Source organism: Ambystoma mexicanum, chromosome 5p (genome assembly GCF_040938575.1).
Source record: "Ambystoma mexicanum isolate Mex_15411 chromosome 5p, UKY_AmexF1_1, whole genome shotgun sequence".
In the NCBI taxonomy this organism is placed as follows: domain Eukaryota; kingdom Metazoa; phylum Chordata; class Amphibia; order Caudata; family Ambystomatidae; genus Ambystoma; species Ambystoma mexicanum.
The window spans coordinates 1201616172-1201640079 of record NC_090930.1 but is presented as its reverse complement, the minus strand read 5'-3'; the positions used below and the strand labels follow the sequence as shown (position 1 = coordinate 1201640079).

At 50.2% G+C, this 23908-nt stretch overlaps 1 protein-coding gene across 8 annotated transcripts in view; it reads right to left on the bottom strand.

Annotated features, from left to right (window-relative positions):
* The window catches only part of RELCH (RAB11 binding and LisH domain, coiled-coil and HEAT repeat containing), a 1825259-nt gene that overhangs the window by 550628 nt on the left and 1250723 nt on the right, over positions 1–23908 (bottom strand). For all 8 annotated transcript variants that reach the window (XM_069613666.1, XM_069613665.1, XM_069613669.1 and 5 more), the window contains one exon: positions 13546–13669. In XM_069613666.1, coding sequence (XP_069469767.1) covers positions 13546–13669 — 124 coding nt within the window. The remainder of the gene's footprint in view (positions 1–13545; positions 13670–23908) is intronic.

The window sequence follows — 23908 nt, the reverse complement described above, 5'->3', positions numbered from 1 at the left end:
TGTTCAAGAATAATAGTCGACTTAACAAGTAATATATTGTAGCAATCCACTTTTGAACTTAAATTTGGAGGCAACATGGCTACAGTCAGCATGAATGCTCCACCAGCCTTCTGGACAGTACCAGGTTCTCCCCAATAATATGGAAACATTTCTAACAATGTTTAACACTTAACTTGGAGCAATTGGGGGAGAAAAATTCACGCCTGCAAGAAAGGAAGCTATTTTACTTCACAATTTGGGATCAGAATTTTCGATAGCTTACCAAATTTAGATGATGCTGGAGACATGGATGAGTTCCACATAGCATATATGAAATTACAATCATATTTTGGGCCCAAATCCAACAGTGTGTAAAAGACCTACATTTTTTCAAAGGACACAGAAAGAGACAAACAAGTGGAAAATTATGTAGCAGCACCAAACTCTAAGCCACACTTGTGAATTTGGGAATCGGACATCGTCCCTAATGAGAGACCAATTGGTCAGATGCACGAATAACCCTAAATTATAGGAAACACTCCTAGTGAAAGACCCAAGATTGCAACAGTCTAACAATATTGTGAGGAGCATGGAACAAACAGCAACCTACTTGAAGGAGACAAGGTCTGACAAGTTGAGAAAATAGAAGTGTGCGCAGTTAAGGCGCAAGGAGAGTAAAGCTTCAAAGGAATGGAATCAGTGACTGCTAACAGATGTTTTAGATGTGGTAACCCTAAACACTACTCCAACAGTCAATTTTACTTAGCCAAAAACACCACGTCTCAAATGTAAGTGCAGGGACATTTCTCAAGACAATGTAAACATTTGACTTACACATCACTAGGTGTCAGAACTGTAAAGTTAATTGAAAATACAAGCCAAGAGGAGATCAACTCCACAGGAAGCCATGTGTTTGAGATACATGCCATTCAGCAATGCAAGGGCCTAGTGGAAATGTTCAAAATTGGTGATAAACATGCATGAAAGGGGACAGCGGTTCATCTTGAACCATCATATCTCTAGAAACCTAAGTGACGGTACTCCAGTGCCAATTAGTGGATTTAAGCACACCAGACCTAAATTCATCTGTGTATGGTGTTGTCAAAAATCGACTTCATTGGGAAGTTTCAGGAAAGTATCAGCGTGAAGGAAAGAAGCTGCTGGTGTCGATTTACGTGGCCAAGAAAGGCTCATCCTTGTTATGATGGGCCTAAGAATTTGAATTGAAGCATGGGCAGATCAACCAGTGTCGATCACGGAGGTGACAGACACCTGAATGCAGTTTCTTAATTTTTTTTCAGAAGAATTAGGAGAACTGAAAGATTTTAAACACAATATTAAAATCAAGGGCGGTGCCTCACCAAAGGTACATAAAGTAAGGCAGGTACTGCACAGCATGAGGGAAGAATTGAGAGATGAACCCAATAAATTGTTGTAACAGGGAGTTTCAGAGGAACAAGAGCCTCGGAATCGCTGGCACCGATAATACTAGTGACAAAAAGCAACGGCAAGCTCAGATTATGTAGGACCTAAATAAAAGCATCTGGGTTGATAGATGCCCGTTACCAAATATTTTAGAGACATTGACGACCTTAGGAAAGGCCAAGGTGTTCAGTATTATTGATCTATCCTCTGCATACCATCAAGTAACTGACAGAGATGTCAACACCTTACCTCGTTCATCATGCCTTCAAGTGCTTTTAAATTCTGCTGAATGCCTTTTGGGATGACCTCGGCGGTCACAACATTTCAAAGAATAATGTGAAAACTACTAGAAGGTATTTTGAGCACAATGGAATTTCAGGATTCATAGGGCAACCGTGAATGAACATAATCGCACATTCATAAGGGTTTTGGAAACCTTGAAAAGGGCAGGAGTGGGTATACAAAGGAGCAATTGCAAAATAGGAGTGCTAGAAGTAGATTTGGAGCATAAAGCCAATGGAGTCAGGCCTAAGGAGGACATGGTGGAGGCAATCAGGACCATTATCTTTCCCAAGGATAAGGATCAACTGAGATCCTTTTTAGGCATGGAGTATTACCATACATTTGTGTGAGATTTTGCAACGAAGAACACGCCATTCAGAGAGTTGCCGAGCAATGGAGCCAAGTTTGAGTGGTGTCAAAGATGTGAGTAGAGCTTTCATGAAGTTAAAAAGGACATAGCCCAAACACCCACTTTAAGAAGTTTTGTTGTGCGGCAATGCACCGTACTGACAGTGGATGCCCACAGTGCGGGTCTGGGGGCAACTTTGACGCAATGTTCCAAAAGCAAGGAGGGAATCAGAGCGGTTGCATCCCGGCCTTTAAGCGGAGTACAATTACTCAGTTGTTGAGAGGGAGGATCTGCTGTGTACTGGGCTGTATTGCATTTTAAATGTTACTAATGGGTGAGGTCGGACTACAAAATCCTTACCCAAGTTTTCTCAAGCAATGGATGGAAAAGGGCCACCCCACGCATTTCAAAGAAGTTGGGTATGCTTTTTTTTTTTGAAGTAGGGTATTTGCTAGGTGTGAAAAACGTGGCAGCTGATTGTCTTCCCAGGCTACCTGATTCCCAGGTGCTATCAGTGCATAAAGTGGGGAATGAAGAAGTTGTAGTGGCCGATGTAGGTTTGTAGGCAATATCGTAGAATGCGGTGGTCCTAGCTGAAGGGAGTGATGAGACTCGGGTGTATTGAAGAGTGGACGATAGTTGGATGGCCGGAGGGATCCATATTGAGCGGCGGGTGGGGGGTGTGGTAAGGCGTAAAAGATGAATTATGCATAATTCAGGGTAAATTGAGAAGGAATAATAAGATCAAACATTTGTTGACACTGAAGGGCATTTGGGCTACAATGGTACGAAAAAAGGAGGCTCAGAGATTCTTATTGGTGGCCGGGCATGGATGCAATGGTAGACTGTAGTGTAAAAAACAGTGTATAGTGTACAGCCAGCGATAAATCCAAGGTGGTCAGAGAAGTGCCATTAAACCCAGTGGAAGTACCAGGGGCACCATGGGTCAAAAAGATGGTAGATTTTATGGGACCGGTACAAGGATTTGGTTTGGGGGACAAATGTGTGTTTGTTCTAGTAGACTACCACAGCAAGTGGATGGAATGGAGTGCAGTGAGTGATGCTTCCACTGTTGAGATGAAGAGGTATCTGGAGATGCATTCTTCTGGGAAGGGCTTTCCCAAGGAGCTTGTGACAGACAATGGGGCACAGTTTACGTATTTGGCTATGAGGACATTCCTGGATTAGTTGGCTAATAGGCATTCTCTTACAGCGATTTACCATCCGAGAGCCAATGATTTGGCTGAGAGGGTAAGTCGTGTCATTAAGGGGGGGACTTCAGTTGGCCTTGCAGACAAGTTTGGCATGGAAGGAAGTGATTCGACAAATTGTTTGGGCGTATTGTACAACACCACACTTGTTGATGGAAGTGTCGCCATTTGCCTCCCTTAAGGGCTGCAAGCCTTTTACAATTTTCTGTCCCATTTGAATGGGATTAACAAAGGTCTCGGAAGGAGCAATTTGAGAAGAGGAACAAAGTTCAGCAGCCATTATGGAGTGTAGGTGAATGGGCGTGGACACAAAAAGAAACTGTATAATGTCAAGGCAACAAGTACCTGGGACCGAAAAGAATCCGTGGTCAAGGAGAATGTGGTCATTGTTGATGGAGGTGAGGTGTTGTCTAAGGGATGTATGGCTAAGTGTGGTATGGCCGAGTATGGTGGTGTTCCTGTTGGGGTAGAAAAGGTTAAGAAGCAAGATAAAAGGAAGGAGTGTCGAGGTCAATGGAAAGGGGGACAGGTTCTGTAGGTGCACTAAGTGGCGGACGATTATGTACATAGGTAAGGACTTGCAGCAGTCAAACTCTAGTAGGATGTCAATTTAAATGTTAATTTTTCTCTGTGTTTCCTACTTTATAACCATTCCTGTGGGTTCATGAGGTGCAGGTTTTCTTTGGGTAGGTGTTGGTTCTATTTATACATGTCATGTTCGTTTGGGTTGGGGAATGATGTGTTGGGTTTGGGGTTCGAGAAGGAACAAGTTACTTACCTGTAACTGTTGTTCTCCAGCATGGGTCTGGCATGGATTCACATGCTCATGAATATTCCCCCTCGTCAGGCTGGGAATCCTCGGTAAAGAAAATATTCAGTATCAGTTTTGTTTCTGATCTGTCTTTCTTAGTAGTAACCAATCATTGATCTCTGGGTCATACTGCCCCCAGCCAATGACTGCCTTCTCCCTAAGCCCCTCCCCTGGCAGCCATCCTCAGATTTGGTAGCACGTAAAGTGGCAGTATGACCAAGTGAAGAGCCGCAGAGGGGAAGGAGGGAGGGTCTGCATGTGAATCCATGCTAGACCCATGCTGGAGAAAAACAGTTACAGGTAAGTAACTTGTTCCTTCTCCAGCATGGGGTCTGGCATGGATTCACATGCTCATGAATATAAGAATACATAGCAGTACACACATGCACAACCATGGGAGGTGGCAAAAGGCTCAACATTAAGCATTACATAAACTCAACATTAAGCAACTCTTACCTCCTCACCAGGCCCACCTTCAGGCGAACAGGTTACGCAGCACTGCTTGGCCGACTCTGGACTCCTCCCTGGAATCCCAGTCGACACAGTAGAATCTCGTGAAGGTGTGCGTCGACCTCCACGTAGCAGCCCTGCAGATGTCGAGCAGGGGCACACCAGACAAGAACGCCGTAGTAGCAGCGATCACTCTGGTCGAATGGGCTCTCGGACGGCCGGGCAACGGTCGGTTGGCCAACCGATGACAGTGCATGATGCAGCCGGAGAGCCATCTGGAAATGGAAGCCTTCAAGAGAGCCCTTCCCTTGGTTCACAGGTCCAAAGTTCACAAACAGCTGTGATGCCTTCCAAAAACTCTTCGTGTGGTCCACGTAGAACTTAAGCGCTCTAGCTACATCCAGTGCAAAGTCCTCTCGGCTGGCGACGAAGGCGACGGAAACAAAACTGGCAACACCAAGGGCTCGTTAAGAAGGAAGTCCGACGGCACCTTGGGCATGAAAGAGGGGTGCGTCCTCAGCACCACCCTCGTATCGTGAAAAGTCAAGTATGGAGGCTTGCAGGGTAGGGCCTGAATCTCTCCCACGCGTCGTGCGGAGGTGATGGCCACAAGGAACGCTGTCTTTTACAACAGGAACTTCAACGGAGCCGAATGCAAAGGCTCGAATGGCGGCCCCATGAGCCTGGTCAGCACCACGTTGAGCTCCCACGCCGGGGCTGGAGCCTTCACCGGCAGGAACGATCGGAACAGTCCCTTCATAAATTCCTTCACCAGTCGATGAGACCACAAGGACAGCCGTCCTGCAGTTCTGGTGTATCGGGAGGTCGCTGCCAGATGTATCTTGATGGAAGCGTGAGCTAGTCCAGCTTTGGCCAGCGACAGTAGGTATGGTAGCACTTGAGGTGCCGTAATCTGTAGAGGGTTGATCTTCTGTGCACGGCACCAGACAGAGAACCTCTTCCACTTATGTCCGTAGCACTTGAGAGTTGAGGACGCCCTGGCCTTTGCAAGAACCTCTCTGCAGTCAGCCTGGATATCGTACCCTCCAAGCTCTAGTGCTGCAGGAGCCAGGCCTGCAAGTTCAGCGACTCCCGGTCGTGATAAGAATGGCACCTCCATCTCTGGAGAGAAGATCTGCGTCTGTCGGCAGCTTGACTGGTGGGGACGCTGAGAGGTCCAGAAGGTCCAGGAACCAGATCTGCACGAGGATCATCCTGCACTGGGACCTCTTGGGCTGGCTGATGAGTTGAAGCAGCAGCGGCAACGGAGGGAACGCATACAGGAACAGGCCGTCCCAGGGGAACGAGAAAGCATCGGCCATGCTCCTCGGCTGGGGAAACCTGCTGGCGAACCTCTGGCACTTGGAGTTCGTCGCCGTCGCGAACAGGTCGATCTGGGGTTTGCCCCATCGTTGGAAGAGCCTAACCACTTGATCCTGGCGTAGTTCCCACTCATGGCACGAGCGCAGCTCCCTGCTGAGTGAGTCGGCGATGGTGTTTTTTATTCCTGCCAGATGGAAGGGAACCAGAAACATCCCCTGGGCGATGGCCCAGTGCCACAGATCCTGGGCCTCCTTGGATAGGGCTGGAGATCTGGTGCCTCCCTGCTTCCGGATGTAGAACATTGTGGTGGTGTTGTCGGTGAAGATCCTCATGACCTTGCCCATGAGGGACGGGAGGAACGACTTGAGCGCCCAGAACACGGCGCACAGCTCCAAGATGTTGATGTGGAGGGACCCTCCTCCGGGAGCCAAAGCCTCTTGCGTGGAGATCTCGGGTGTGCGCACCCCATCCCTCCAGGGAGGCGTCCGTCGTCACCGTCTCCTGATGTGCCGGGGTCTGGAAGTCCGTGCCTGCCGTGAGGTATGCACGGGTGCCCCACCAGTGAATCGCCCGACGGAAAACCTTGTTGAGGGTGATCTTGTCTTCGAAGCTGCCCGCCGCTTGCATCCAGCGGGCGTCGAGGAACTCCTGTAGAGGACGCATCCGTAGCCTGCACAGGCGCACTAGAGAGATGCACGAGGACATCATTCCGAGAAGGGACTTGATGGATTTCACCTTGGCCATGTCCGTGGCTAGCAGACGCTGCACCTTGCCTAAGTTAGCCTTCGTCCTTTCCTCCGATGAAGACGCCAATCGTTCCACTGTATCGAGCTTCGCTCCCAGAAACAGTGCCACCTGCGACGGAACCAAATGGGATTTCGGGTAGTTGATGGAGAAACCCAGCTCTGTGAGTAAGCGTACAGTCTTCGCCGTGTGCTCGACGGCGTGTTCTCTTGTCCTTGCACGGATGAGCCAGTCGTCCAGGTAGGGGTAGACGTAGATCCCCTGCAGGCGCAGCCGAGCCGCCACTGGTGCTAGGCACTTGGTGAACACCCTGGGTGCCGACTTCAATCCGAATGGCAGAGCTCTGAATTGGTAGTGGCGTCCTTGGACAACGAATCTGAGGAACTTTCGGTGTCCTTTTCGGATGGGGATGTGGAAGTAAGCATCCTCCAAGTCCAACGACGATAGGAAGTCGCCCTCCTCCAGCTGTCCCAGACTTGCTGGAGAGTGACCATCCTGAACTTCTGTGCCTTGATGTATTTGTTCAACCGACGTAGGTCCAGGATGGGGCGCCAACCGCCTGTCTTCTTTCCGACGAGGAAGTATCTTGAGTGTACTCCGGAGCCCCGCAGCCTCTTGGGGACGAGCTCGATGGCACCTTTCTTAAGCATCGCCTTTACCTTCAACAGCAGTTGAGGGACATGATTTTCCTTCCTGGCCACGGGAGGAATGCGGAGACACTTCTTTTGGAATTCGAGAGTGTGCCCGTGGGCCAGGGCATCCAGCACCCAACGGTCGGTGGAGATGGACTCCCACACGCTGACGAACTTCGCCAGCCAGCCTCCCACCGGGGTGCTTCGGTGGGGGCCCGACGCTACGTCCGGTTCAATCTTGCTTGGAGGCGGCCTTGCCGCCTTGGCCCCCTGGGCGACAACGCCGAGATCCTCCTTGCTTGCTGCGACCTCTGTAAGCCTCCTGGGACGAGGAGCGGGCCGCCTGGCGGTACGTAGAGGAGCCACCGCCTTATCCCTTGGAGGCCCCCTGTCTGCCTCCAGTACTCCGAAAGGGCCGTTGTTGCTGAAGGACTCCCAGGGCTCGGGCCGTCTCTGTATCGGCCTTGATGGCCTGCAGCGACTCAGCCACTGTTTTCCCAAACAGGTTGTTGCCGTCGAACGGCATGTCCAAAACCCTGGTCTGCACGTCCTGACGGAAGTCTGTCGCCTTGAGCCAGCCTCGTCGTCGAAGGCAAACACTGTTGCCTAACTGGAGAAACCCGGTGTCGGCAATGTCCGTTGCCACCATTATGGCGTGGTCCGACGCCACCTCACCTTCCTGCAGGATCTCCAGGGCCTCTGCCCTCTAGTCCTCTGGTAGGAAGTCCAGTAGAAGGGCTATCTTGTACCATAGCTCCCTGTCGTAACGGCCACAATCGCTAAGGCTTTGCCCGCCTTAATTGTCGTCGCCGCCGACGAGATGACCAGTCGCCCCATGCCGTCCAATTTCTTACCCTCGCTGTCAGGAGGGGAAGTAGAGGTTGAGGCTGTCGCCCCCGCCGCCTTCTTCTTGGCCGCCGCTGAGACGACGGGGCGGCGTCGGGGACCCGGTACTTCTTCTCATACCTGTCCCTCTTGGTAGGCGTCGTGGACGGGTTCTTCAGGATCGCAAGTCCCTCGTCCCAGATATCGTCGAGTAACGGTACCGCGAGGACCGTCTTTCTCTTGGCCTCCCGCCGTTGATAGAGGAAACCCTCCTTCTGTTCCTCGGGGCAGAGCTGAAAGAGCTCGGATGCCCTGGCGATCATGGCGTGAAAGGAGCCAATTTCGTCGGGCGGGGAAGCCCGAGGGAGTGGTGATGGAGGGTCCGTCCCGTCGTCACCACCGTCGTCATCCGTCCCCGTCGTTGTATCCATCGCTGTGTCATCCCTGGGGTCCGGTGAGGGGGATGAGGGCTCCACGGGTCGTGGGGGCATGAAGGGTGGGGAGGGGTGAACTCTCCTCCGCTTGTTCGGAGGGCTTCCCGCTGGGCCCGGTTCTGGATCGTCCGCCGGGGTTTGTGGTAATCTCGTCCTTGTCTCTGTGCATAAGGTTTGGATTACCATCGGAATGGCCGCCGAGTTGTCCTGAGGCTCGGGAAATGGCCGCGACGGGAGGGGTGGCTGCTCCTATACTGGGGCCTCGTCGGTGCCACCATCGCTTTCTTCGACCACCTCTTCGGGGTCCCTCCCATGGGATCGTACCTTCTCAAACCTCTCGTTGAGGTTCTTCACGGTTTCCACCAGCTCCTCCTCAGAGGCTGAATCCGTGTCCGTGATGGCCACCGCCCCCCCCTCTTTTTCCACCGGGGGCTTCACAGGGGTCTTATCGATGGGCTGGAAAGTGGATTCCCTCCGCGGTGGCAGGGAAACTCTGGGCCCCCGAGATCGCCTCCACTGGTGAAGCCTCCCTTAGCTTTGCCAGGGCCGCCGCGACTCCCTCGATAGAGGCCCTAGCCGAGTGAATCAAGGTCTTCGCCACCTTTGGCGCGCTTGAGGCCTTCACTTTGGGGGGGAGGGTCACCGCCTCGCTCCCCCTCGGCCAAATCCTTCGAGATCGACCGGGGCTTCTCCAGAAGCTTACCCGGGTTCTCGGATTTCCTCTTCCCCGAACCAGAGCGTTGGCTCGTGGTCGATGGTGCTGGGGAAGGCGTGCCCTGCCTGGCAGCCGAAGAGCCCAACCGTTCGGCGCTCCCGGTGCTCGCGGTGCTTAGCCTTCTGTTGGGCCCCCGTTGCCGGGGCGCCCTCACAGGACTTAGAAGACCGCTCAGACCTTTTCTTCTTCACACCTGCTGGGCCCTTCTCCAGCCAGCTAGCAAGGCGGGAACGACGATCCCTCATGGTCCGTTCCGATAGGTTCTTGCAGAACGCACAGTCCTTCTCCACGTGCGTCTTGTCCTCATGAAGGCAGTAGAGACATCTCGAATGCTCGTCCTCCTTAAAAACATTCTGTAACCCGCATCCAGGGCAGTTCCTGAACAGCTTGGATCCGGGCGTCGAGCTTCCCTTGTCCTGGGCTATGTCCATGGTAGGCCTCAGATCTTCTGGAATCCTCCAAGAAGCGTAACTCGATGAAAACTTCACCCTTGATGGGCGTAGAAAATTCCGAAACGCGTCCACGTTGATCGGAAGTAGAACAGTGGAGCTTGAGGCTCGATTTAACCGAAAAATGAGAAAATCTCTTTGAAAAAAGTGTGAAAACGCAGTAAAAGCTCGAAAGCTATAGCAGGAGGACTCCCAAAACTTGAATGTGCGGTAAACATCTGAGGATGGCTGCGGGGGAGGGGCTTAGGGAGAGGTCAGTCATTGGCTGGGGGCAGAATGGCCCAGAGACCAGTGATTGGCTACTACTAAGAAAGACAGATCAGAAACAAAACTGATACTGATTTTTTCTTTACCGAGGATTCCTAGCCTGACGACGGGGAATATTCATGAGCATCTGAATCCATGCCAGACCCCATGCTGGAGAATAGGAGGTATCACAGGGTTCTTAGGGGAGACATTACTGTTGTGCAGTGGAATCAGTGGCTGTCAGTGGATTCTGCGTCACCTTTTATTTCCTTGGAAATCTAAATAAAGGATTTACACAATACCCTGGTGCAGCCTCTTCATACAGATCTCCACACATGAAAAGGATACATAAAAAGGGAGCTCTTGCAAATTCAAGTGTAAATCAACAAGTAAGTTGTTTGCAAGTTGAGATCACGTTTTCTAGAACAATAAAAATCATAAAGGCCTTATACCGAAACGCAGGTTCAGCCCTCATTTGCAGTGAAAGAGGAGGATACCTTTACAAACTAGTAACTCTCAAAGTTTGCCATGAAACGGAGGTGGGATTTTTATAATTGTAATGAAGAAACCAATGATACAGAACAAGGAATACAAGTAACATTTCCTTCTCCTTCATAGTAGCTTCATTATTAATCATAAACATATGAATAAAATAGAAAAGCAAATTCCCAAACGTCGGTTCAAAAGTAAACCACAAGCCCTTTTCTCGATGAAGGAAGTTGCAGGAGGGAATATTTGATGAAAGTGGGAGACTCTCTCAAGAATTTTTTGTTCTAGCCGGTAGGTGTAGGTATGGTGTAATGACAGTTCAAGCTGCTAGGTAACAGGAGAGGAGCCGAACCAGGCCTTGCTAGGCTCCAGATCACTCATGACTCGTTATTTACGGGGCCATACTGTCCACACTGAAGTACCTCACCACACCTAACCTACCGGCTACAACAAATTCTTGAGAGACTCTCCCACCTTTGTCAAATATTGCCTCCTGCAACTTTTTTCATCGAGTAATACACTCTGCAAATGAAATTGCCTTGAAAATGACACAGGACAGTGAAAACGTGTCGGCTATAAGTATAAATATAGGCTGCTCAAAGTCAACTGTCTTGTCAATATAATAGACATTCTACTCATTAACAATTACTCAGTGCATGTGACAACAGTTCCCATTTGTCAAATAGTTATTTTTTCTTATGCCCATCATTCTGTCTCGACAAAACATAAGTCTTTGAAACATCTAGTATGTGGACGACTGCTAAGATGGAGGAGATGGCTTTTATAGAAAGAAGATAGGAGCGCTGCTCAGGCGTCTTTTTGAAAACAGCCAGGTATTCCTTCAGTGTGACAATCTGCAATCCACTTCCAGAAAAGAGACAGCAAAAAATGGAGGATCAAAGCATAAGCAATCAATTGGGTCCAGACCCCTCTCCCTGCACAAGACGCAAAACTTTTTTCCAACAGCAATTGTGGCTGTACTCTCCTCCTTACTTTCTCCATCTACTGTGGGTATTTTGTCTCCTCCAGATCTTTTTCAACTTCCTCCCTTTTCCTCTCTTGTCAACAGTCTTCTCCTCAAACATCTTTCCCAAACAATGAAAATGTCTCCATCACCTAATGGTATCCTTCAACGTCCTACCATTCTCCCACTGCCTCCTGACATCTTCCAACCTTCAAACACCTTTCCTCCTGATCCCCCACACAAACACACTGCACACCTCCTGACTCGCTCATGCACATCTCTGCACATTTTCTGCCAACCTGCCGAAATGTTGCTCCGCCAACCTACCAAGACTGTTGTCCGATCTGCTGATATGCTGCTCTGCCAACTTGCCAGGAGTATTTCTTCACTAACCTGCCAGGAGTCTTCTCCACCAACCTGCCAGGAGTCTTCTCCACCAACCTGCCACGAGTCTTCTCCACCAACCTGCCACGAGTCTTCTCCACCAACCTCCTGATATTTCTTCTACCAACATCCTGATATTCTTCTCCACCAACTTCCTCCATCCCATCATTTATCTTCTCCTCACCGTCACCAATCTTTTTTCACATCCATCTGCTTCTCCCACTCTCGTCTCCCAATACCTCTTTCTTGCCTTCAATCGCTTTTCTCCTTTTAAACCACTCGCTTCAGCTTCTCCAAATTCTGACATCCTTCCTCCAAATACCCTCTTAATCTCACCAAACACCCAATTCAACTCAACTGACAGGGCCCTTGGATTTCTATACGGCAGGGGTCCCTGTGAGGTTCAGCAAATGTGTGGTGTGAGTGATGGAGACCTGTGGTTGGTTACACCATAGTGAGGCCATCCGGTGGCTATTTAGGCTTGGGACCCGGACTACGCCTTCATAAGAACTGTTTAGCATCTTTAGATCAATGCTGCCGGTGATAACCTGGCTTGAGGGTGAGTTTTTTAAACCAACTTTATTTTCCATATTTTCCACTTTATTTGCTTTGTGGATTCAACTGCAGAAATCCTTGGGTGCAGCCCCATTTCCTACAGAATCACAAAGCGAGTGCCAAGTGAAAACTCTGGCTTCATCCATGGTTGTAGCAAGCTCTTAGGCCACACCACGCCAAAACTCATCGTGAGGCACTGAGATACGCATTGCATCCCAGAACAAGTCCTGCTGCATTCCTATGTGTACATCGGCAGGTCCCAAAGGATAAATAGCGGAATGCTGCCAGTTTTCTGTGTTTTTCTCTGCGGTCTATGATTTGCTATGGTTTAAGCATGCTGAAAAACAGGGCTTCTGAAGTGGGCTGTGAATTGCCTTTTAACACAATACCACACAATGCAACAGGCCCCTGCCCCGTGCACTTGATATGGTGGGGGTAGCCAGAAGATCTTTCACGCTGGCTCTGGCTCGTCTGGTGACCATACCATCCTCTGACAAGGTCAAGCAGGGAGCGTTGTCACATCTGTGGGAAGTATGCAGGCATTGAGCTTGTTCTGCTTCACAAATGCCAGAGTAATCAGACGGAAGGAAGACCGAGCACATGAAAGACATTTCTCAAGGCGATAGCAATCTGGATATCATTTCCAGTTCCCATTTCTTGGCCAGTCCTGATATTTGACCTCAAAGCACATTCCAAAAACGTGCAGTCCTTCGATGCTATTCAGAAAACAAATATATAGTAACAGAACTTAAGGCGGCGGAAGGGAAAAAGAAAGGACAACCTATTTAAGAACTAATGACCTTTGCTGGTTCAACGTCCAACTGTAACATGAAAGTCTCCAAGCAAATGTAGCAGCCCAAATGGGCCAAATTCAATTATCAATGTGTCTCACCACCAGCCAATTATGAAATTCGAGGAAACATCTTTTAAGAACCACACCAGACATCCCAGTGAAATCCTCAAAATATAAAGGCTTGCGGGGAGAGGTTTTAGATTTTTTTTTCTATAGGAGGTATTTGTTCCAGTTTTCTCTTTTTTCTAAATCAAATCAATGAAATGATATTAGATTGTGTAGGCTGAATACATAACAGTTCCTTTTCTCTTTCACTTCTCATACTATAGAATAAAACTTAACTACAGTGATCTTGAAATTAGCTTGCAGAACACAGTAAAGGAATTCGGACAAGAGAAATGCTTTGACAAACAAAGAGTAACATTCTACTGTACAACGTAATCCTTTTAGAAAAGCATTTAAGTAATTACAGAAGTTGCTTTCACCTTAGTGTTGGTAAATATTTTTCCAAACGTTCTGCACAGCCGCCAGAAAAACCTGGAAAATTCATGTACACAGGCAGTTGAAGCAACGTTGATTCTGCCAACAGTTTCAATCAGTTGAGGTAACCTGTGAGGAGAAAAACAATGCTCATTATTAATGAATTAAAACTTTCCTTAAGGCTGCAAGAAGAAGGCACAGACATGAAGCAGTGTCTAATGGAGAGGAGATATTATTATATGTTATTCTATGTTATTATGAATTATTATGAGTTTTTATATATTGCTCATTTCGATACATTCTATTATAGTAATGAACATCAACCACTAGTCAGCAGCTCCTCTCAAAATTCATTTTGCGACTCTCTTATGGTGGCCAGTGCAGAGTGGTGCAAGGTATCCAGCCCAACTAATATAAATGAGAGATTCTCCTTGGACAGATTGTAACTCAAGTTGTAGCTCTGTGTGATTTTGATTGTGTTTTTGACACTCGCACTGTAATGCAGATTGAGATGCTGGGTTGTTTTAAATTTGCAATAATTAATAAATATGTAGATCCTTTGCAAAATCAGCATCCATCAGCTCTTCAAAACCTTGCACTGTGCTGTGCATGGGTCGTTAACCCTGCTGCACTGAACTGCAGCCACACCACAACATAATGGGATAAAATATCCTTCGTACTAATTTATCCCTGCCAATCACTGGTTGTCAGTGGGGCCAGCATTCGTTTTTGCCCATTTAAAATAAAAGTCTTAAGGGCGAACGCTAAGCACCCATCCCACCATTGTAAACCAGGCAGAGTAGAGGGTGGCTTCACTACATTTGCCCATGCCAAACCAGGGACACAATTACTATGCTGCTTTAGGAATTCACCAGTAACCAACAGATGCTGTCCTTGTTTTCTTTCCGTTTGTCTCAGACAAAGACCCCCCACCTCCAGAGATCGCTTGTCTTCTTCACTCCCTTTGTGCCATCAGTTGTCATGGCCCAATAACAGAAATCTACCTGCCATTTGCAGTGCACTGCATTCATATCCGTTCTTTAAGGCACAATCTCTTCCAGGTTGAACATGCCACGAAAGATCATCCATGTACTGGCCTAGTGAGTAAGGAGCCGAGCTCAGAGGATGACCCCACATTCACTGCCCTGAAGAGCATCCCGCTGTTGGGGCAAGGTATTCCTGGGCAATGTGCCATAATAGGGCAGGCTAATCCAGAAAGGAGGCTGGAAGGAAGGGGCAGGAAAGTACAGTACCTGTGAATGGCAATATATGTGCCCCGATTCATGTAATCCAGCGCAGAAAAGGCGCAAGCGCCACGCTCCGAGAAGGAGCGTGCGCCAGCCGTGGCGCAAAGGAACAATTGCGCGTCGCACGTATTCATGGATTTCCCGAGTCCTCACTGGCCGTGGTGCAAGGAACATCAAGCAGCGCCAGTAACGCCCCCAACATGTCCCCACGTGCAGTAAAAAGCTAGCAAAATCCCTAACACGGCACAAGCCCCCACACCATCCCTGGCCCAGCATACAGCCCCCCCCAGCCAAATCGCGTGAAAACTCGGTGCGGACAGGGTATGCGCCAAGTTCCCACACAATTTGGCTGGGGTACATGCTGAGTTTCCACGCGATTTGGCTGGAGTGCATCCAGGGTACGCATGGAGTTTCCACGTGATTTGGCTGGGGTGCGTCTGGGGTACGCGTGGAGTTTCCACGTGATTTGGCTGGGGAGCGTCCGGGGTACGCGCAGAGTTTCCACACGATTTGGCTGGTTTGTGTCAGGGGTATGGGCTGAGTTTCAATTCAATTTGGCTGTGGTGCGTCCGGGGTATTTGCTGACTTCTCACGTGAATACTCTGTCCGCACCCCAGCCAAATCGCATGGAAACCCCTGCACGTACCCTGTCCGGACCCCAGCGTAATCGCGTGAAACTCAGCACGTACCCCGGATGCACCCCAGCCAAAATCGTGTGGTACACCCACATGTACCCCGTGATACACGCTCAAATCCACTGGAAGCTGACCCCTCCTGACGGGACAGCCACACCCCAGCCCCCATCACACGTGACCACACCCTGCAAGCAGCCCACACCACAAGGGACACCCCCCATCACCCGTGACCACACCCTGCAGGCAGTCCACACCACATGGGACCCCCTCAGCCCCCATCACCCGTGACCATACCCCGCAGGCAGCTCACACCACATGGCACCCCATCACCCGTGACCACATCCCGCAAGCAGCCCACACCACATGGGACCCACTGAGCCCCCATCACCCGTGACCACACCCCGCAGGCAGGCCACACCACATGGCAACCCCCATCACCTGTGACTACACCCCGCAGGCAGCCCACACCACATGGGACCCCCAAATCACCCGTGACCACAACCCGCAGGCAGCCCATACCACAAGGGACACCCCCATCACCCGTGACCACACCACGCAGACAGCCCACACCACAAGGGACCCCCCCCATTACCTGTGACCACACCCCGCAGGCAGCTCACATCACATGGGACGACCCCATCACCCGTGACCACACCCCGTAGGCAGCCCACACTACATGGGACCCCCCCGCCCATCACCCGTGACCACACCCTGCAGGCAGCCCACACCACATGGGACCCCCCCCAAACCCCATCACCCGTGACCACACCCTGCAGGCAGGCTCTGTGTCATGTGAGACCCCCACCCCATCACCCGTCACGGCAACCCGCAGGCAGGCCCCCCCATACTGGACACGACCCGCATGATTGATGCTGACATAGTGACACAGGTTCACTACAATGATGGTGTGTTCATGAACTTGCTTGCTGTGTAGTGACCCCAACTTAAGCTCTTCCTCAGCAAATATACAGTAAACGCCCCAAAAAATACACACATGGCCCACAAGCTTCTGTGTCCCAGCTGATCACACACAATTGCATACTACAACTATATCCCAACATTCACATCACAAAAGTGTATGTCAAAGTGAGGCCCAGCATGCTATGCGACAAAGTAATGTCAAGAATCCACGTGTACAAATACTCACACTGTGACAGAACGCAAAGCACCCTAGATATGTGTCACAGAAACAGACATTGCAATGGCGTGTCATGGCATGAACATCAATGAGCACAGATCACCTTAACCAATAACCCCCTAAACACACAAGTGATTTGCAAAGCTGGATGACCAACTACCTGAAACACAATGAAATTAGCACAAACATATGCTGGTGAAGCTCAAAGCACTGCATCAACCGAATTCGGTGTCAAAATAGTAAACATATCACACTCACATCACTCACACAACCCACCATCATCACAAACACACAGAGGCCCAACACACATTCATGCTGCACATGTGAAATCAAATGCCAACACACGGTGCACACTCAAACTACACCCAAACGCCCATACATTGCTCATGCATACCAGACCATGCTCCATGCAAATGAATGTCAAACATGACACATGCCAGCATGTGTGCACACACATGAACATAGGTCATCATAATGGACACAGAACAGAGTAATGAAGCGTCAAACGTTTTCAAAAATGGGCAATCAAACACCACTTGGATAAAAGTTCTGAAAATATATTAAAAACCAGTATTGAAATCATACTCATCTCCATGAAATAAATAAATTGTGCACGAAAATAAATAAAAAGTAATCTTCTCCAAATGAAAAAACTAGTGTCGCCCAAAAAAAGGTCAAAATCCAAAATGAGGTCCATGTCCTACATGAATATCCAAATGAAAATCACAAATAAAAAGAAATCCATTACATCAGGGGTAACACAAACGGAACCAAAACCAAAAAAAAATCCAACTATGTACAAGTAGTATAGGTCCATTGTCTCAAATGCATAACAAAACAATTTTTAAAACACTCCACAAAATGTCATCACAAAAACTACTGTACACAAAAAGTGGAGCACAGTCCAAAAACTCAAAAAAAAGGAAAAATAAATGAAACTTACACCTAAATAACTATTTACAATGGCAGCAGGCTAGTCCTTCTCCTCACCATGCTCCCTCATAGTCTTGGCCAGGGCATCATCGAACACTGTGTCCACTTCTCCTAGGAGGGCCTCCGCTTCCCCCTCGAGGGTTTAGAGGGACTCCAATATGCTCCTCTCAAACTCCCTGAAAGTCTCCTAGAGGACCTCAATCCCGCGCCTCTGCCCGACGCAGTGAAATCTCCACCCTGGCCATGGTGAGTCTTGCCTCCCGTGCCCGCTGCCGCTCTGCCACGATCTGCTGGCCCAAACGCTCCAACACGGAAGACATCCTTTGGGTAAGGTCTAAGTTTGCCTCCTACCTGATGGCTGATACCTGCCTCCCTGCGATTGTATGCCCAGAGTTTTGTAGCCTCCTACTCCAAGCCTGCTGCTGCCAAATAGCCCGGTGTCTGCGCCTCTAGGACAGCCTCCAGGATGAAGACAACCCCCCGGGGCTGTCATGCACGTGCCCTGCTCCTTGGTGCCTGCTCTTCCTCCATTGCCACAGCTCCCGTCGCTGGCTGGATCGGCAAGGTGACCACCTCTGCTGATCCAACTTCGACTCTCGACTCTGGCAGGGATGTGATCTCCACATCCCTGGAGATCACATCATGGCCGCTGGGGTGGGACAGTTACACAGGGGCCCTGGTGACATCTGGGGCGGAAGGCGGCAGGGAGGATGACTGGCACAGAGAAGATGAAGATGAAGATGAGGAGGAGGAGGGGGGGGTCGCAGAAGTGGCCAGCCCATGCACCCAATTCGAGACCAGGAAATGTGCTAGCCAGTTGACGAGACACACAACCTCCTCATGATGACGTGCAAGCCCCAGATTGGAAGCCTGCTGTTAGGGAGAATTCTCTGTTTAGGCAGAATTTCCTAACCTAGTGAGTCCTCCAGCAGCTTTGCTGGATTTCTGGAGTTTGTTTTTTTCTCCTGCCAAGAGTGAGACTCTTTTTCTCTCACTCTTGGACATGATTTATGGTGTTCCTTTGAATGTTATTGTGTTTCATGGGCTATTGGGTCTTTTACTCCATAGGGTCTCATATGTTTTTTTTGTTATGTGTGTTACACAGCACCCTCCGTGCAGTAACACTGGGGTGTCATAGTGACCCCCCACCATAGACTCCATACCCTGGGACTGACTACTGTCTCCCAGGGCATGTAAAGTCACCATTGGCTTTACTAGTCCCAAATTACTAACAGAACCAGTTCAAACCATCATATTGTGGACGTACTGGTAGGGGCAATTCGACTGCCCCTGGGTCTGTTATTCGAGGGGGCACTGTCCTGTCCCCCCTCGTCGAGTTTTGGCTGGTGGCAGTGGATACTACTTTTTATATTCAACCGCAAATATATCTCTATGGGATTTTCCCATTGTTCGAGGCTAATACTTTTTAACATAGCCTCTAACATACCGCCGGGTTATTTAATTAATATTAATTCACCGGTTGGTATTTTCTGCCAGAACTCGGTTCTAAAATGGCGTTTGTGTTCGCCTCTGTAACTCCAAACCAAAGGTCGAGCTCTTTGTTCCACTTTTTTGCGGGCTTTTCCACAGAAGCCTCCAAAAGTGGTGCCACTCTGTCTGGGTACCACAGGGGGTGTGGGAGGGGGTTTAGGCACCCTGGAGTGAGTTACCTTGGTAACTCAAGTCGCACTCTGGTGTGATTGGCCCAAGTGGTGAGCCGGCCGGCTCACCACTTAGCATGTTTGATTGACAGCTAGGCTGAGTGAATGAGGGTGTGCTGCATAAAAGCAGGGCTTTTGGGACTGGAACTTGAGAAGTCGCCACTTGACCTGAAAATTCAACGAGGGAGAAGCTGAGCCGACCTGCTACGACGACACCACCGGTGGAGCCCTGCTGAACCGACTCACCACTTCCCAACGACAGAGGAGATCTCCCGGCTGGAAAGTTTTCTTCCCTTGACTGGTGGGCACAACCAGTTTACCTTCTTTTCTCGCATCCCAGGACGTCTTGTGGTCGAATTGCCCATGCCAAGCACCCCGGCAACCGAATAGCCACTTACCACTGGACCGCGAATAAAAGGACTGCTCCTTTTAATTGAGAACTCTGTGGCTGGTTTCTTCCCTGGCAGTGCAACTGACTCCTGCTTTCCTCCCTGACGAGATCCTCTCTTCCCCCAGACGAAGCACCGACTTGCACCCGCTGCCAGGAACAACTGCCCCCGCAGGAGCGTTCTCACCATTTTAAGGTACTGTGTCCGCCAGACCTCCCTTTCTAAAGATTGCTACAAGGTAACAATAATTCCTTAACCTTCTGGACTGGGCTGGCCGCCTTGACCATCTAACTGGTCCCTTTCTTTTTGGTCCAACTCTTTCTGAACTTATTGCGAGACTTTTGGGCACTTTGAACCGTATGACCTTGGACACATTTCGACCAGAGCCTCTTAAAGTGGGTCCGGCCTTGTTAATTTTGACTTTACGGTTTTAACCTGCCTTCTTCTCCTACTGTGTTCTTCCGAAAGTGTTGGGATCGGTTTCTATCTTTGCTCTGCCTTTCTCTCCCTTTTTAACCGATTGATTAGAGTGCCATCTTCGTTAAGCGCTCACCGCTGTCTGAAAATAAGTGTTGCTTTACTTAAGACTTGTCTAACTAATCGTTGAAGGGAGTGTATATCTTTTAGTGACCGTGTTTTCGAACTGCTTGATATTAGTGCCAGTGTGTTTTACTAGATGTGTTTTTAAATAAATAATTATATCTCTTTTGACACCAAGCTCTGGTCAGTGTTTGCTTGTTCTACTGTGTTCTTTTGACCTATTGTGAATACTCTGTATACTGCCTAACTCTTCTTGAGAGAAGTCTGACTGCTCAGCCACAGCTACCAGGTAAATCTGGGTGGTACAGACTGCTACCAATTGGGTTTACTGCCAACCACCTATAGTCTTAAATCTTTTGCAGTGATCCCAGAGGGAACTGCACAGGTTTCTGCCTAACACCTGCACATCATCACGAATGGTGCCTGTACGCCTCATGATGCGGGCTATTACCGGTTCCAGGTGGTTCCGAATGGTGACATCCGCAGGTATTGGTGCCTCCATTTGGGTGGAAACATCTGCCACCTGCGGATGGGTTCGGCCTGTGGCATGCCCGCACGTCCATACTGGTGCGGTCGCAGTCCCAGAGGCAGGATCAGTCACAGGCCCCTCCACAGCGACCTGTACTGTCTCCTGCCCCTGAGTCTGTACTGCAGTCGTCACACCCACGTCATCGGCCCCGCCGGGCCCCGTGGGCTGGGCTGATGCAGCCTCCTCCTTCCCCTCCGCCAACCTGGATGCCTCCTCACCAACTTCCGCATCGGATTGCCCCTGTGCTACCTCACCTGTCCCTCCCACTGCCGAGGAGCACACAACCAACTTCACCCTCTTGGGCCTCTCCTCCGCAGCTGCAGCCGCTGTCTCGGACGCGGCACCAGTCTCCTCGCTCCCCAAAGATGATATGAGCTGGGAGCGTGACTGGGCCTTGCGTCTGTGCCTGGTGGAGGCATCCCTGCTGCCTTGCTGTCCAGCACCTTCTCCACCCTCTTCTTCCATCGCCGCTGTGGATAGGGAGACATGGAACACAAACATCAGGGAACTGAACATATGTTGGTTTGGCCCAAAGCAAACGCACATGAGCGGCACTGTCAAAGTTCACAACCATTATCACCGACCACAACACACAGGTAAGTGCAATAAACACACATGCACAATCATGTCTGACATTCTCAGCTGACAATCACATCCTTGGACATATTGTGCATTCACCTCACGTGCATCATGGGACATATACATCTCATTCACACATGTCAGCTGACAGTCATGAAGCAGGCCATAGAGCTATCAAGTCAGAGTGCACTAGATGTCAATTTGGCAGCATGACTCAATCACACAATCTAATGCTCAAGTGACATCCATCCCGGAGTGTTGGCCAGTCACACCCACACACTCTTCAGACACATGCACATATGCACCATGCATGTCCATGATGTTACCAAAAGCATCCATGTGTGACACCTTTCACATAGCCAGGTCCAGACACATGTAATCAACCATGTGCACGTCGTTACATGCTGCCGCGCATCACACATTGCGACACAAACACTGTTGATGTGACACATGCTTGAATGGACTCACATGCAGCACTGTCTGGGAAATTCACACCGACGTCTGTACAAGAGGCATACCAGACATAAGGCCAAGGGAAACACTCCAACCATACATGAACATGCACTATTGTGGACAAGTACGCATGGACACTTACCAGTCGACACCAGACGGAATTCCAAATCTATGACCTGGGTGTACAGCGCTGGGTAGAACAGCTCCAGGACCTGCTTGTTGTTGGTAGTCAGCCGGCCCCAGTGCCCCTCTTGGTCCATGCCAGCTTTGAGGAAGCGCTGGGCCTTGTTGCGGGTCCTGGCTTTGAAGTACTCCCAGCGCTTGTGAATATGGATGAAGTCGGGGGGTGCCAGCTCCTCCGTGTTTATGGCACCCACGATGTTCACCTGGATCTTCCTCCGTCCTTCCTTGCCGACTTGCAATGGTCCGTGGAAGAGGGCATCATAATGAACCGGTACTTGCTCCACCAGGATGTCAACTTCCCTGGCTGAGAAGCTGACAGACCTCTTTGTTGCTGTCGGGCGGGTTGCCACTTGCCTACGATGATGTTGCTTCAGACATGGCAACCCCCGAGGAAAGTGTGGGTGGGCAATGTGGTCCGGGTGCAGGGCTGTGGAGCGGTGGTCTGGCACGTCAGGAGTCTTCTGGATCAGCAGATGTGGTCATAGGTCCAACGACAGGAGCACTGGCAATGGCTGTACAGCAGGCACACACAGTGGGCAAAATTGGCTGGTAGGCTGGAGCGTGGGTCTTTTGTGTTACTCGCGTGGCCAGCCAGAAACAGAGTGACCCCGAACGTGCGGAAACAGCACGTAAGCATGAAATCAGAAGAAAGGCACTAAGAGCGCAACTTACGTGACGCATGTACTTTTGAGGCGGACGGTGAGTTGCGTATGCATTTTGCATTCTATGGGTGCCCTTGTGTGTCGCGTAATCCCTTATTTAACATCACTTCGCGGACGTATTTTCAGTGTTGCAGGGTGCCACAGTGTACTGCGTTAGGTTTTTCCTTTACACTTGGGCTGCTGAGGGGTCGCATACACGTATTGTTCATATTTGGGGTGCCTGTGCGTTACACGGCCTGTTTATTTTATCCCCAGGGGTTACATCAAGCCTTGATGGGGCACACTGGTACATTTAACATCAAGTACACTGCCGCCTCACTCAAATTGCCCAGGAGAATCGATAGCTGCAACCCCCATTGCACCAATCCATCTGTGCCATGACTGGGAGGGCAACTAGTGGGAAGGGAGGCAAAGGTGGCCGAGGTGGCCAGAGGTGTCAGAGCCTGTGCAGGGACAGTTATGCCCCGCACCGAACAAGGTCACGAAGCTGCAGGGGCAGCTGCAGCAACCACCACTCAGCCTCCAGGTCACTAAGCCAGGCCTGTCTTGTTCCTCACCCCGGTCCACGAAGACAAAGGAGCAGATGCTATCCGTGCATCGAAGGGGAAGGGACATGCTGTGCAGCGTCCTGGCAAAGGCACCCAGGGTCCAGATGCAGCAGTGTCAACTGCTGTATACACTGCCAGGGTCAGGTAGTTGCAGGGGCAGCTGCAGACCTCACCACCCAGCCTGGCCTGTGTTGCTCCCCAGCCCGGTCCACAGAGAAGCAGGGGTAGATGCTATCCATGCATCGAAGGGGAAGGGACATGCTGTGCAGCGTCCTGACACCAGTCCCCAGGTACAGCCACCTGCAAGGGCACCTACTGAGACACCATCATTGTGTGATGCCACAGCCCAGGCCACCAGCGCTCCAGCCCCTACTTACCCAAGTGGTCCCAGCCATTCGGGGTCTGCATGTCCTCGCAAGAAGGCGAAGCATGCAGTAGGCAAACAAGCTCAGTCCCAAGGCACGGCACAGGAGACCCACACGTCGAGGAAGAGGAGCTTTAGTGATGAGGAGCTCCAGGTCCTTGTGGACTACGTGCAGGAACAAGAACACGACATGCTTGTGCGGGCAGGGAGCACACATGCGCCTGCCCAGCGTATGGCCCACTGGTAGTGTGTCGCTGATCGTATTAACGCCTTGGGCCATGAGAGGCGCTCAGCTTCTGACGCAATGAAGCGTTGGTATGACCTCCGGCGCCGAGCCAAAGATAAGATGGGTGCCAACTACGTCTCTACTCAGGTGACTGGAGGTGGGTCACCACGAGAGGACGAAGAACTCACTCCACATGAGGAGATCATAGGTGCTATGATTGATGTGGAGCACATCCAAGACGTGGGAGACCTGCCAATGTATGAGGAAATGTCTGGTGAGTG